Here is a 15,623-nt window from a genome sequence, read left to right as displayed (position 1 = left end):
CGTATTTGCCTGAGTGATCATTCCCATACAAGTAAAATAAAATGGTTTTGCTGTGTGGTTCAAAAGCATTTGTTTTAATTAACAAAAGTTCACTCGCATGTACTTAATTAGTTTGATTAAGAACCCTCTCAGGCAATGGGATTGTAGACGTTGTCTGATCTGCTGTGGTTTAAAGAATGCTGTCATTTGCCAGACAGTGTTTGGGCCTGGTTATGTGTTCAAAGTTGACGTTTTATTCTTGTAATCTGCACGCTAACATTTACTTTTGAAAGTGATGCTCCAAACATAAGTGGGAGTTTGAGGCCTCTGGACTGGGTGTTGATGATGACTGTTATAGAGTCAAAACCTGCTGTTTGTTCATGCTCTCTGTAATTCTTTGCACAAAGGACAACCCTTTCTTTTCTCAGACCTCTTCATGTCAGAATCATGGTCATTGCACCCTACGTGTTATTGTGGACATTAGCACCAAGTAGTGCAATGAGGCTGCAGACAACTTTGAAATATAATTTAATTCTGGAGTTGTAGGGAGATACCATGCTAACTGTGTGGATGTATGTGGCATAAATGAGCATGAAGATTTGTGAAGTAGTGATGTTCATTTCTTTCAGTGTCTTTTCTGTATCCTGGAGTTTTCTCTCTCTCTCTCTGCTTCCTTCCTAGGTATGGGCAGTGGTGGCAGTGCTGGGAAGGAGGCAGGGCCTCTTAAAGCACTTTTAAGGCAGCAGACTCAAACAGCTTTGGAGCAGAGGGTACGGACACACAGACGCTTAAAAACAAACAATGCAAACACTGCAGAAAGTTTACTGTTACTATTCTGTGTACTGTGTGTTTTCATTGTGTCATTTTTTTTTTTTTCATTGGGCTTCAGGGTGTGTCATCGTCCTCTGAGACATTTGTTAGGATGGGGGTATGTCTGCATAGAGCATGTTTTGGGGGTTTAAATAAAGGCCTGGACCTCTTTTTTTCCATTTCAGTGTTCTTAAAACTCCCTCTTTGTAATGCCTTTTTGAGGACTGTAAGCTGATTTCATAGAAGAGTCTCCTCTTTTTTTAAATATGATCCTGTTTCATGTTCATTATTACACGATGACCTGCATGACTTTATCACCACCGCTTACGATGTTATAAAACAACATCTTGCCCATCCCAGTGGACCCAGTAACTAAGGCCATTCAGTTTGAATAGTTCAGCTGTGAAGCATTTGCTCATTCCTTTCACGTGTATTTTCCTCCAAGACGTACTCCAGGGCAAAGGCATTTGGACCTTTTATTTCTGTCTGTATAGTAACATAGAAGTCTTGTTTAACATGACTTTAAATATGACTTGTTGTATGTAAATGAGCAGAACCCCTATGTGTGTTCTTTCCTGATTTAGTACTGTCCGAGGCCACCATTCATTTATTAAATTTTCAGTCAAAACAGTTTGTCAAGAAAAAAAATGTTTCCAGTTGCAGTAAGTATATAATTATAAATATTATATATTATAAATGGCAGTATGGCTCTGTTCTGGGACCTCCCTGCCATTGTTCAGCCTAAGGCAGGGAGAGCAGAAAAAAGACCTCGCAAACCCCCGGCCTGCCGGAGACTGAGAAAAGGCTTGCAGAGTAAGCCGTGAGAAAGGGAAGGCTAAAGCATCTCAAATAGCACCCTAATGAATCAGTTAATCAGTTTTATGCATAGAGGTGATCAGCTGAGCCATCAAGTGATAGAGATCAGATCTGGACAGCTGCTGATTTGAGATTGGCCTCAGCTTGACTTTGTGGCCTGCCCGAACCAACGCTATGCTCAATTTCAGTTGAGACTACTTGGTCAAAGAAATTATGTAATTTCTATTTACAGTAGTTATAGTTGGGGATATGGTTCTGCCCTTCCATGTGCATGCATGGAAAGCCTAAGGCAGGGAGAGCAGCAGAAAGACCCCTGAAATGACCATACCAGGCAAACTACTGTATACTCTTCATATTACGAGTTAGACCATTACTGAAACGTAAATAACTTGTACTTAACAGCATTTTGACTACAAATTTGGTAAATGAAGTGTGGTCTTTGATGGCACTGTACTGTATGACCCTGAGAAAGTGAAGCTGGTAACAGTTAAGAGCACTTACTCAGGACTTCTTATGCATTATGTACGCATATCTCTTTGTGTAAAGTGTTCACAAATGGTAAAAAAGACATGTTGAGGGTATCTGTGCTGTTTGCAGATCTCTAACATTTTGCATGTTACATTGTATAGATTTATTAAGAAATCCTTAAGGAGTGCTCTTAAAATAAATGCAGTGCCTATTATATGTACTGGCACAGTAAAGATAGTTATTTCTGTTGCATGTAAGTGTGTAATCATTTAATCAATTAAAACAATCATAAGCATATTTGCTGTAAATAAATTAGTACTATTACATTTTTATGTATTTAATATGAAGAGCTTGAGAGTACATAAATGAACTTTGACTCTATCCCTGTACATATAGAGAACATTGCGGTTACCAGAGAGCTTCTTTCCTGGAAAATCATTTGTGTTGTATTATCAGAATGCTAAAGCTACTTTGGCATGTTTTGAGTTGTGCACTTCTCATAATATCTAAGATACACTGGGCAGTATAAAACCTATAAGATGTTTGTGTGTTTCAGGAGTTTCCCTTCTTCACCTTGACCAGTTTCCCTCCTGGTTTTCTGCTTCATGTGGGTGGGGTGGTCAGCGCACGATCGGTCAAGCTTCTGGATCGAATCCACAACCCTGGTAAGACACCCTGCAACACAACAGATAAACAGTTCACAACATTATAACAACCTACAATACTCTAAGACATAAGACTAATGCAGCCCCTACACCTGTCAACTTAGTATAAATGATAGTTAAAATTGTAATAAGCCAACAAGAAACCTTTTGATGATGGCAAGATAATATGCAGTGTGTCTGCCAATTGGAAATGCCTTGTAGTTCAATTTGATGGTTGAACACTGCACACCTAATTAACTTAGTCTGACAAAACTTCATTGTATATGGAGTAATGTAAGCAATGTAATGTTTTTTGTGGTTAAATGGAATATTTCTGTACTGCAAATTTGATGAGGAAGTTCAAGCAATAGGAGGACCTTTTTTCTAAAGGCAAATTAAGCAGTTTAAGGAGAAAACCACCAGAAAATTCATAGTAATTGTACTTCTTTGAGCTTTAGGGCTAGAGGTGAAATGTGGAATCTGTTCTGCATCACATGATCTATTGCTGCATGCCCTGTCTGCCTGACAACCAAATGACTGCATCTGTTTTGCAGGTCTCATATATTCAGTTATTTATTTTTACCTCTGTGCTGCACATGGTGCATCTACTAATCCCTACTCCCTGTATTTCCTATTTCCTCAAAGTATTGGAATGATACACGGTGCACATGTTTGTCTTTTTAAATGTGGAGTATTCCCAACACTGCAAAACACTCCAAACTGGCTGTCCTAATACTGGAATGTATGTCATGTGTTAGTAAATGCTACCATCATGCTTCCAAAAGCTTTTTCCAATTTTACCCTGTGCTTGTGCGTAATTTTCATCTTTCCTACCCTGCATATCACCCTCCTGTCACTGCTGGTGCTGTGCCACCACTTCCTGTGCCAGCAATTACTTTCTTCTATGAAATAGTGCTCAGCAATGATGCACATACTATACAAACTGGCTTAATACCTGAATATGCCCATTTCACCTGAAGTAATAATGTAGGTTTCTTTCAAGTTTAAGATGTTCAAATTTTCAGAGTTTTAGGATTATAAGAGTTAAATTGTAGTCTGACCCGTATGAGAATGTTTTGAGATTCTAGAGTCGAGGTACATTCACCTGATTCACAGAATTGAACACACATGCTGAAGTTGTGTGCAAGTAACACACTTCCAAACTCGCATAGTGTGTATTTGTTTACAATATGTAAAAGCCACACATACATGTTTAAAACCTTTTAAACAGAATGAACTAATGTCTGGGCCCACATTTCAGTTCCTCACGCTTATAACTACAGCACATATTGAATTTATTCTCTTTTACTGAATACTAAGTTTAAATAACCTACATTTCAAGAGGTTAAAGTTTATAATCCCACTCTTGACTGCAAAAAAAAAAATCCACTCTACTTATCTTTGTGTGTGTGTGTGTGAGTGAATGTGAGGGAGTGGTAGGGTGTAAGTGTTACCTGAATGTGAAGCATGGTTTGGTTCTAGGTGCTGCTTGAATAATTTTTACTGTGCTGATATAGAGCCACTGACCTAGTGACATAGTGCTGCTGCATGCTTTTCTCTTTCTCTTCTCTCTCTAGATATATATCCTTCCCTTTCTTCATCTCTACTTCATCCTCTATCTCCTCTCTGCCTTTTCTTTCCCCAGTCTCTGCACTCTCTCTCTCTCTCTCTGACGATAACTCTCTTGTCTGTCTTTGCAGTTCCTGTGGAGTGGTGTTGTCCAGTGTTGTGCTCTTGTTTGTAGTTTGTGTGTTCTTTTTTTTCTTCTTTTCTACTCTCTCTCTCTCTCTCTCTCTCTCTCTCTCTCTCTCTCTCTCTCTCTCTCTCTCTCTCTCTCTCTCTCTCTCTCTCTCTCTCTCTCTCTCTCTCTCTCTCTCTCTCTCTCTCTCTCTCTCTCTCTCTCTCTCTCTCTCTCTCTCTCTCTCTCTCTCTCTCTCTCTCTCTCTCTGCTCCTATAACTGATCTACTAATGTGGCGTTTTGAATCAGCCTTGGGTAACACCAGATCATACAAACTGCTAGACTGGAATAGTTTCACCGCAGGTACTACCCTACCCCCAGTCCTGCATTTACACACACACAGCTCTTGGCAGCTCAGTTTCAAGCTCATATCAGCGCTCGCTCACACACATACACACACACACAATACTCAAAAAGTAATGTAGTTTGGTTATTTATTTATTTATTTTAATTTTTATTATTATTCTTATTTTTTATTTCTCACCTCAAAAAAATGTTTGAACCTATATTACCATTCAGAAGTTTGGAATCGTTATTCAAAAGTTCAGAATCAATGGTTTCAGATAATTATATAAACTCACTATGTTAGTCCTGTATAGTTTCATAGCTTTCAAACAATTAGTATGAAGCTAAGAAGCTGTAAAAGAATGAAGAAATTTGAATTGTGTCCACAATAGTGAACAAAGCTAAAAATGGCTTAGAAAGCTGTATAGCATTGAGATTGAGAAATAATTTCAAAATATATAACTACACTTCATCCTACACTGTCCTAGACTATATAAATATTTACTCATCAAATGTTGACTAAAATGCCTTAAATACTTTATGGTGCCTATTTCTTGGGATATAGGTAATATATTTTGAATAAGTTAATATTATGTATAAAATTTATCATGAACATAACACGTGATTCCAAACTTTTAAATGGTAGTGTAAATGATTCTGGCTTTCATCATTGAAATAATTGTGAATAGTTGCTTTTAATGTAAGCCATTAAATGGCATTTTTTTAGCCTAATCTGTATCTGCCATATCTACGTTATGCAGTCACTTACCAATAATACTGAACCATTTCCTTGTACTTTGTAAAGAGCACAGTACTGAAACTTACTCATAATAGAAGCCATTGGACAACAGCTGAATTTTGCGAATAACCATTTAAACGGCACGGCGGTGTAACAAATTCAAAACCAACTATTACACACTTGAGAATACTATAAACATGAGGGAATGTGACATTTAAAGCTATTCCTATGAAGTTTTATCCAAGTTCCAAACCGTCAAACAACACAATTAGTAATTCTCTAACATATTTTCATTCAAGTTCATGATTAGGCCCCCACTATGTTAAAAAGGAGCCCCTGCACCATCACGCTGGCAGCATATTATGTTTACATTGGCAATGTATAATCAGAAATTCATACCTCTGGAAAACAATAATTTTCTGAAAGAACTTGTTCAGTTGAATTTAACTACCAATTACGTTTAATTAATCTTTGTTTTTGTCAGAAATCAGTTTTTATTTTAAGTGGATTTAGACTTAACATTGTTCTTTACAGGGACATGTGTTGAAATTGTCCAATTAATGCCACAGATGCATCGGGTAGAGATTAGTCTAATAAATGTAGGAGTATGCCTTTAATACTATCCACATTAGCTTATCAACTCAAAGTATTTCACACATCACACATATACACAAAATTCTGTAGACACAAAAACTCACACACTTTTTGGGTTTTTCTCAGTAGTGTGTGTTGCATGAGCTGCCATGCGCTGTGTTGGATATGTGTGTGTGTGTGTGTGTGTGTGTGTGTGTGTGAGGCGGCTGCAGCATGCTTTAGCTGGCTGTGTAGCTGTTCTCTGCTGGCTGAATGTTTTCGATTGGCTTTGGCTGCTCTTCACCAGAACCCTTACCCAACATCCTTTCCTCCTTGATCACATCATCACATGACCAAATGATCCAGAGAGGCATGCGCATCGCCCTGCTTTTCTTGTAACTATGGCGATAACTTTGACCACTCAGTAACTCTGTCTCTGGTACCCATGACCCAGCCCTCCATGGTTGCTTTTATATATTTCAGTGGATGCGTGTATACCGTTCTACAGTATGTGTGTTTGCACTGAGGTCATGTGCTGTAATAGAATTTATTGTAGTTGTTTATGGTTGCATATATGTGTATATTTGGGAAAACTCAATTCTGTCTGTGCTTTAACTTAAGTTTTGTAGACTTGTGCTTCTCTGCTGTCCCCAACATTTAATTTTTAAATATACATTTTTTGCCTTTGGATTTTACTGAGTAAAAGATTTCTGATAAAAGTCAACCCTTCCAAAAGTCCAACCCTTCCAAGAGACCACCCTTCATTTATTTAATTTCCATTCAAAACAATGAAGTCAGTCCATTCTTCTGAGAACACTGGCAGATATTTTCTTTCTTTATTTATTTATTTATTGTCCCTTTGTTTCTTTTCTCAGTAAGGGCTTCTTGATAGCTACATATCCTTTCAGACTCATAGCGCTGATTTGTCTGCTGAGGATATCTGTAGATTTTTTTCAAATCTGAGGCAAGAGTGGAGCTTCATTCTCATTTCTCAAAGATGAAAGCTTTAAGTTCTACTTTTGTACTGACTTTTTTTCTCCTTTATGCAAGTGGATTATCTTGCATCTAATCTCAGAAGTATTTCCTGAAATAAAGGAAAGGTGGTCTCTGACCTCTGCGCGTCTTAATGCACTTTTAATTTTGACAGTGGAAAAAGCATTGATATTGTCAAAAGCTGCACATTCGTCAATGCTCTGTAAAGAAAAATGTCTGTGTAAAATCTGGCCCTTCTGCCAGTTAAAGGAAAGAAGCCACTGTTACTTGCAGAATGTTGCAGTTCCTGAACAATCTTGGGCATGTAGCTTCGAATAATTAGGTCATAAGTAACGCATTTATTTTTGTTGGAAAGAAAAAAATGTTACCTCAGGGTAATAATAAGACATTGCTGAGATGTGAGATCTGTGCTATTGTTCATAGTAGTATAACTTGTCAGGTGGCGGAAAGAACTCCCTACATTTTCAGTTTTGTCAGACCACGTTTTCATAAAATTTGGTTTAATGCCGTTAAATCACTTGGAAGCAAAACATTACATCAGACAAACTGAAGTGCAAGAGGGCAACAGCTGTGGGTTTGTATTGTACATGAAGATGCAAGTCAGTTTTCAGAAATCTGCCTTTTTTCAGTAGCTGGGAAGACCCTGACAAGCTGTGACTAGCAGCCAGCAAAACACTGAATTCCTTTAATATCTCAGCTAGAGAAGCTCACAGTCTGAGAGAGGTTTTACTGAGAAGTAGTTTAGGTCATGCAAGCTCCTAGGTTTTGCTGTAGGCATGTAGTGCATATTGACCAAAGACAGATAAATAATAATGGTAAAAGCCTTGAATCAAACTGATTCTCAGTGAAGGCATTTATAGCACTTGCCAATACATGTAACATTGTTAGACGCACAAAACTAGTGTTGTTGTTTAGAATTCTAAGTGATTGGCCTGTTAATTCTCCTCTTTTCATTTATCCTTTATTCATTTCAGTACTGTCACTTTGTCCTCCACTTTTCAGTTGTGGTCACTTGTGTACTTATTTACTCACCCGTTATTCCTTCCCTCTGCTATTGGCTCAACCAGAAAAGAGTTTGCCCTCATTAAGAATTTCTGTGAGATCGCATGTCTGCAAATCTGAATGAATGTTCTGATTTGTAATCAGGTGAGAGTGTTTGATCCTGTCGTTTTGCCCATCCCTGAGATTAAGAGGATGAGCCATCAGGAGAATGGCAATATAATAATCACACTTGCATTATCATAATCATCCTCATCCTCACTGTTGTTAGCTCCATTCTTCTCCTGATCTGTTGCATACTGCCAAAGGGGTTTATTTGTGCTTGCTCTAATGAGCATCTTTAAAAACCCCTTGCTCTGAGAGAGAGGAAATGTGTGCAAGTGTGAAAGAGTTTTTGTGCATATTGACTTTGTGCAAATGTGTGAGTTTGTGCTTTCTATGTGTTTCAGATGAGCCTGAGACACGAGATGCTTGGTGGGAGGAGATCCGTCAGGAGATAAAGTCTCACGCTAAAGCTCTGGGCTGTCACGCTGTGGTGGGCTACAGCGAGTCCACCAGCATCTGGTACTTTTCACCCAGACACACATTCGTGTTGACTGTCAAAAGTTTGGGGACACACAAGCCTTTTCAAATATTTTCAATAAATCAACATGTTTTCTTTGTCTGTAAAATGGCTCACACACTATTCCAGTTGACTAATACAGCAGCACACACTGCTTGACATGTTTAGGGCTGGCCAGAATATTTCTAGTACTGCAGTATTCACTCATTATGTTGGTGTGCAGTTACTTAGTTTTAATAAAAGACAAGGCTTTTAATAAATATGTGGATTCCTGACAATTCTCAGAGTTTACCACTGATTTAAACAAAACATTTTATCATGAAGCCTGGAGGACAATGGCAGCTAATTAATGATAGATATTAAACTATAAAAAATGTCACACCCAAGTAACTTTAGCTGAAAGCTTAATGCTCTCCCTCATGATTTTGCAGTTCACCCTGTTTGTATGAAAGAGGAAGACGATAAGTTAGTGAGACATTATAATTGGAAACACCACACTTGACTAGTCAGTTAAACTGATATTGAAAATACAGAGCTAAACAAAGATTTTAAACCATTTACCTTTTTCTATTACCCAGACATGTAAGCAAAAATGAAGTCAGACTCAACCATCTGTCTGACATAACAAATTTGTTTCTTGGCATCTTTTGAAATGTATAAATCAAAACTTTTAGCAATAGTTTGGAAATAAAAAGTATCAAAATATTATATGGGCAAAACTTGCTCTTCATGCTAAGAATGGCACTTGGTTGATCTTGAAGCTGAGTGTTGTGTAAGCAACTAGCTGCATTATGTTAACAAAACCTTAGCAGGGATTTTGATCTTTCTTAACACAATTTATAGTGTTTTCATTGTGTTTGCTGGTTACAACACCTTTCTTTTTTTTAATTGAAAAGTAAGGCAAGAAGCATATTTCATGCATGTACACAAAAGCACTGTTTTGCACAACACTTCATTCTGTCCGTGTTAAGTAGAGTTTTTTTTACTTGCCCCAGTGATGTAATAACATGCATTAATTATGTGCGGCAAGACATATTTGCAGTGCATTTGTGGCTGCTGTCATTTGCATTTGTGTACGTGTGTTGAGTATGTTTCTGGCCTAAGATCAGTCAGTAAGTCATTACTAAGAAAATTTCAAAAGAAAGCAAAGTGTCCCCAGACTTAAACTGCAGTGTACACATTCACATGCTGCTTTGCTCGCAAATTAATTTTTATTCACACTAATGGATAAGGCACATGTCTGTGTATTTTGCAGTGAGGAAGTGTGTATTCTCTCAGCGTCGGGCACTGCTGCTATCCTCAGCTCCCGCTTCATGCAGGACAGCGCCCTGGACACAGAACACAGGTTGTCACGGCAACAAGCGTCTGTCTTTACCTCAGGGGCAGAGAAGGGCGAGGGTGATATGGGTAGTACAGCCTCATTAGGGTAGGTTAATCACATGCCCTGTACTGAAGGACTAAAACCTCACTAAACTTTACTAATGAGGCTGCTGTGTGTGGTTGAAGATTTATAGAGGATTCACAGGTTTTCACAGAGACTAACCCTTTTAAATATTTGCAAAAGAAAGATGTCTGTCTGTGTTTGTGGGGGGATGGGATGGGGGGGGACATAATATCTAATTTTTTTTTTATTTAAATTTTGTCTTGAGCATAGAGTTATGCATATTAAATATCTCCCTGTAAGCATGTGTATGAGAGAGAGTGAGTCCTTACTGACCATGCTATGCATTTCCCAACATGTTATATTGAGAGGTGGAGTATTTATTGTTCTGTGTCTTTGTGTTAGGTTTGAAGACCTGATGTCCCCTGGTTGTGCGTTTTGTCACATCCCATATGATGAATTGAACATGCCATTTCCCGCTCAGCTCACATACTGCCACTGCTGTCGGCGCTATAAAGTCCCTGATGTGCTCTTCACTACTATAGACCTGCCTACTGAAGCCAATGTTACCGGCAAGGGTTGCCTTATACAGGCCAGGTGTGTTATTTTCATTCTTAATTTTAGAGATGTACCCATACCATTTTCACTACTGATACCAACTACCGATATGGATATAATAACTGTCTAACCTAAACAGCTTATAAGTCATGATATGTATACAATTCCACTTCTTAAATATCTTGATATTTTATTAAAAGCCATGTCACAAATCATTAGGTCATGTTCTTTACAGTTCAGAAAGCACATCAGAAGCATTTAGCAATTACATTATATTAGATGAAATGGCAGAAATTGACACATTTTTATTGGCAATGGCCTTAAAGAGTTGAAGTGCTTGTATCTTTTTATATTTATTTTTTGCAGTAATAGGTTAATATACTATGTATAAATTGTTGTGTATATAATGACATTACCCCACCCACTCTTATAAAACTAATTCCCTCTAAATAGTAATGCTAGTGGAGTAGTAGTAATACTAAAGAGTACTTATGGTCATATAAAATTGATATTGATTACTTTTGGTACTTTAAACCTGCATCAAGTTCACCGGTGACTAGGGAAATACAAGAAAAATATATAACGTAGGCTATTTAAATCTCTCTTTCTCCTTCTTAAGGTTGTGTCGGACTAAAAAGAAGGCTCAGGGGGAGGGCAATGCCACAGCCATTAGTAACTTGTTGCCCTTTCTGGAGTACGAGCTGCACACACAGCTGATGAACAAGCTGAAGCTGCGCAGCATGAATGCACTGTTTGGCTTGCGCATCCAGATCAGTGTGGGAGAGAACATGCTGCTAGGCCTGGCTGTGAGTAGTGCACTTGTGATCCCAATATAGCTCATTTCTCCCTTCACTCATTTCATATGCAACTTATCAGTACTGTTGGGACAAACCCTTATTATTATGTAATTTGAAACCTCCAGCTGCCCATTTACACTATGTGGAAATTTCATTATTAGTAGACCAATAGAAATGTCCAGAATGACTTAATTACCCAGAATTAATTAATAATGATATGAAAGTAAATTAATAACATTTTTGTGTCCATTTTGGAGAGATTTTGTTCCAACAGCACATTAGTATACACTATATTGTTTCCTTAAGCTGTAATTGTGTCCTGAGATATTAGGTAGGTTATAAGAAGCAAGTGTGTGTGTGTGTGTGTGTGTGTGTGTGTGTTGTAGTCAGCTACAGGGGTTTATCTAACAGCGTTGCCCAGTCCAGGAGGGATCCAGATAGCAGGAAAGACCCCCAGTGACATCACGTATGAACAACACATCTCAAACATGCAAAAGAAAATCAATGACACCATTGCCAAAAACAAAGAGCTCTATGAGATCAACCCTCCGGTAAGTGTATACACACTATAACAGTAACTTGAGGTTGTAACTTTTTAGATTGGGTAGTATTGTGTTTTGGTCTGCTGCCACAGAGCTTTTTGCTGAATGGGTTTTGGATATTAACTGGCCAATACTGTGTTTCTCTCTGAACTGATAAAGAAACTATTCACTCTGGACCCAGAAGCTTTCCGATGCATCAATACGGTACATTCTAATGCATGGCAGTTCAATAAAGTACAGACCAGAGGTCTGCACAAAATTGAAGCCCGAGCCCAACACATACCCATGACCTGCCCTGACCTGACCCGGCCTGACTGACTAACTCCACCTGAACACCCAGATTTTCATAGACACAACATTGTAGTGCTTTGAAAGTTAACTGACAAAATATGTTGTGCTGGGCATTTTGCACATCTGTAATACACTAACGGTTTTTATTGTCAGTATATTTTTGTGGAAATGCTGATCATACCTTGCAGAGATATATTGTCGGGCCCTGCTGGGTTCGGGTTAAGTAACAAACCTCTAGTACACACAACTATATTTATAAACTCACACAACACAGTAATAAAAGCATGCAGGCTTGTGTTTACACTCACTCTCTAAGGTGACCATATGCGCTCAGTAACAAACACATGGATGCACCACCCTTTCTTTAAGAGTAACAGGTGTTTCACAACTAATCATGCTGACCTCCTGCAGGGCTGCTGTGGTTTACAAGTTGTATTTTTTTTTTCTTTAAAGTAGCAGAGGATCTTTAACTCTATAAAGCAGCCACTTATAATTCCCTGCTGTTGTTAGCATTAAAATTCTTGAGTTTTATTTGGTCCTGAGTTATTCTTAACAAAGAGTAGCTGGACAAAAACATCAATGGGTAGTTTTAAAGAAAATAATATGAAACTGCTACAGTATACATTTGTTTCTGTGATTTTTGATACATACAGTGCTTGGACTGGCAATTTTATTACAAACTTACTTATCACCAAATTCCGAGTCTACTGTAACTCTACTGTAAGCACAGCAATAGCTCCAAAGGGAATCCTTCAACCTTTGAGCCAACAGACTATTCTGATGATCTATAACCTTTATCTGCCATGACACTGAACTGCCCTCTGATTAGTCAGTGCCTGTGTGTTCCTTATACAGGACTTGGTTGAAGAGGTGATTGGCTCTCCGATCCCTGAACCCCGGCAGCGTTCCCGCCTCTTTCGCTCTCACTCAGAGAGCTCAGATGAAGTGTCAGAGTTAGACTTGTCTCATGGAAAGAAAGATGCCTTTGTTCTGGAGGTACGACAGATGCATGCAAAATGGACTAAATTAGTTTATTCATAGAGTTTAGGTAGATTTATGCAAAATAACTGTATTTGATCTGAATAGATGTATTTTATTCAATAAGGCTTGTGGATTTTGCTGCATTTTCCAGATTGATGACACGGATGCTGTTGAAGACATTCACTCCCTCCTTACTGATGCCCCAACGCCTCCAGGTAATTCCTCTCCTTTTCTCGCTTCTGCCTTTCTTACCTTTTCTCTCCTCACGTTTATTTATGTGCGTCTCACCCACAGGGTTTTACAGCTGCAACACTGAAATCATGCCTGGGATTTATAACTGGACTTCAGCTTTACAGGTACTGTTCAATTTGTTGTATACCTACTCCATATCTTTTCACTTCTCATGGCAAGATTAATAACTGTGGTCACAACACCTCTTTAAAAAGCATATAACAGTTCTCTTGATCCTTCAGTCCACAAAGACTTTCATGTATTCAGTTAAACAGTGTATTGATTTAATACCAGTAACTGGACGAATGCCATACAGTGTGTCATCTAAAGTAGTGTGAAACTGTATGTTTCATGTTTTTTTCACTTCTGTAGATGTTTACGTCCGTGAGGGTCTTTCGTCTCAGCAATGTAAATCTGACTAATCAGGGCCTGAATAAGGTCTTCAATGACCTCTGTGAGAACCTGCTTAAGGTGAGCTCACTCTTTACCTAATACCTACCTTTCCTGTTGTTGTACAATCAAAGGACTTTGATTGTTTGAAAGAGACACTTGTGTATGTTTGTGTGTGTTAGAGTCTGTACTTCAAACTGCGCTCCATGGTGCCCTGCTGCCTCTGCCATGTGAACTTTACTGTTGCTGTGCCTGAAGATGAGCTTATACAGGTAAGAAGTGACTTCAAATAAAAAAGAAAAAAAAAAAGAAAAAGGTAAATGCACTATTTGGCTTTTCTTATGATCCAGTAGATTAACCCCTTACTTATCTGTCTCAGGAGTGTTAGGAACTTGGACTAGAGTAAAGATGTGGTCTGACTTGGCGGGTCTTTCAGTGCTGAATTATTATGGATTATTTTGAGTGCTTTACAATGCCTACCACTATTTTTTTAGACCCTGCTTGTGATTTTGTGTTCTGCTTGATTGACAGGTGGCAGTGACAGCTGTTGCTATGAGCTTTGATAAAGATCAGACACAGGAGAATGGCAGACAAAGTATAGACAAGAATCTTATGAAAGGTGAGTGTGTATGCACCTGCATGTGTGTACGAGAGTTCTTTCCAGAATAAACATGAAACGGAATAATATTATTTAACGTATTATTTAGGATGAATGTGAAGACTGAGGAAATTATAGCTCTCTTGTCCACGTCATGGATCCCATTAGTAGGCTAATTCCATATGAGTATCTGAGCCAAACACCATGCTGTGTGTTCTGCACATTTCAGTTTTACATTAAATATTCATTTTTTTAGTGCATAATTATGCTAAAATGCTTAAAATAAAAGTGATCTGTACGAAGAGCAGTGCACAAGTGATAACCAAGATGCAAAAAGACATCTTATAGACATTTAGCTGGCTGAGTGCAGCTATTACAGTACAAGAGCATGAAGACTAGAGTGGGAATCTTTAGGCACCTCACGATTCGATTAAATTGCGATTGAGGGTTGCGATGCAATTATAAAACGATTATCAATGCATCTTGATGCATTTTTTGTTTTTTTCCTTTACAGAATTTCTGTTTTCGGTAGTTTTAAAGCAAATGCATTTACTTCCAATATCTTTTATTAGTAAATCAGATGGAAGTGATCTAGAAGGCTCTCATTTACTGCTCTCGTTTGAGATGCTGCTGCCACTAATCTCCGATAAAATGCGCTGTTAGGGTGACATACGACCCAGTGGTAATGGATGCCCACGCAGCACATTTTGATTTTTTTGATTTTATGACTTCGGTTTTGGTCTTGTTGTAGAGAGTCAGGGGTCACTGCGTCAGTAAAATATTTTCGAGACTGGACGCTGAATCTTGGCTCCAAAGTGTGCAACATGGCACAAAAGCCCTGGTTCTCAACGACCAGAAATGGCATGCAGATGGCAAATGGCGATCATAGAAATGGCGTGCAGACTGCAGGTCACATGGCAATGAAGTCTCACCTCACTAGTAGCTATGGAAAGACAGATCTGACTGGAGACTAATGGTCTTATTCGCGTTTACAAGCGCTGCACTAGGTTTCCTGGAACTTTAAATCTGCAACCAGAGACTGTCAAACACTAAAGTTCCGAAGATGAAGTCGCTTCTCCTTCAAATTTCCCTGTTTGATCTTAAATGATGCAGCAGTTGCATTCGGTGCCTCAAGCAGAATTTAAGGTGGAATGGGAAAATTCGAATGAGAAGCAACTTCAGCCTCATAAAACAGCCAAACTTTGAGAGACATTTTACAATAAGCTGCTCAACTTCTGATGAAAAGT

At 38.5% G+C, this 15,623-nt stretch overlaps 1 protein-coding gene across 20 annotated transcripts in view; it reads left to right on the top strand.

Annotated features, from left to right (window-relative positions):
* c2cd5 (C2 calcium dependent domain containing 5) overlaps window positions 1-15,623 on the top strand; it is a 32,640-nt gene that overhangs the window by 9,753 nt on the left and 7,264 nt on the right. For 9 of the 20 annotated variants that reach the window (XM_037540136.1, XM_037540133.1, XM_037540132.1 and 6 more), the window contains 14 exons: window positions 661-749; window positions 2,630-2,738; window positions 4,706-4,759; window positions 8,495-8,609; window positions 9,863-10,033; window positions 10,394-10,585; window positions 11,166-11,352; window positions 11,730-11,894; window positions 13,032-13,172; window positions 13,309-13,372; window positions 13,452-13,513; window positions 13,761-13,859; window positions 13,961-14,050; window positions 14,310-14,397. In XM_037540136.1, the coding sequence (XP_037396033.1) occupies window positions 661-749; window positions 2,630-2,738; window positions 4,706-4,759; window positions 8,495-8,609; window positions 9,863-10,033; window positions 10,394-10,585; window positions 11,166-11,352; window positions 11,730-11,894; window positions 13,032-13,172; window positions 13,309-13,372; window positions 13,452-13,513; window positions 13,761-13,859; window positions 13,961-14,050; window positions 14,310-14,397 (1,626 nt within the window). The remainder of the gene's footprint in view (window positions 1-660; window positions 750-2,629; window positions 2,739-4,705; window positions 4,760-8,494; window positions 8,610-9,862; window positions 10,034-10,393; window positions 10,586-11,165; window positions 11,353-11,729; window positions 11,895-13,031; window positions 13,173-13,308; window positions 13,373-13,451; window positions 13,514-13,760; window positions 13,860-13,960; window positions 14,051-14,309; window positions 14,398-15,623) is intronic. The other 11 variants (XM_017713714.2, XM_017714361.2, XM_037540139.1 and 8 more) reach the window with 3 other exon arrangements.

The sequence above is a fragment of the Pygocentrus nattereri genome, chromosome 7 (assembly GCF_015220715.1).
Source record: "Pygocentrus nattereri isolate fPygNat1 chromosome 7, fPygNat1.pri, whole genome shotgun sequence".
NCBI classification, from domain to species: domain Eukaryota; kingdom Metazoa; phylum Chordata; class Actinopteri; order Characiformes; family Serrasalmidae; genus Pygocentrus; species Pygocentrus nattereri.
The sequence above is the reverse complement of the archived record's forward strand: the minus strand, read 5'-3'. Positions and strand labels throughout refer to the sequence as shown.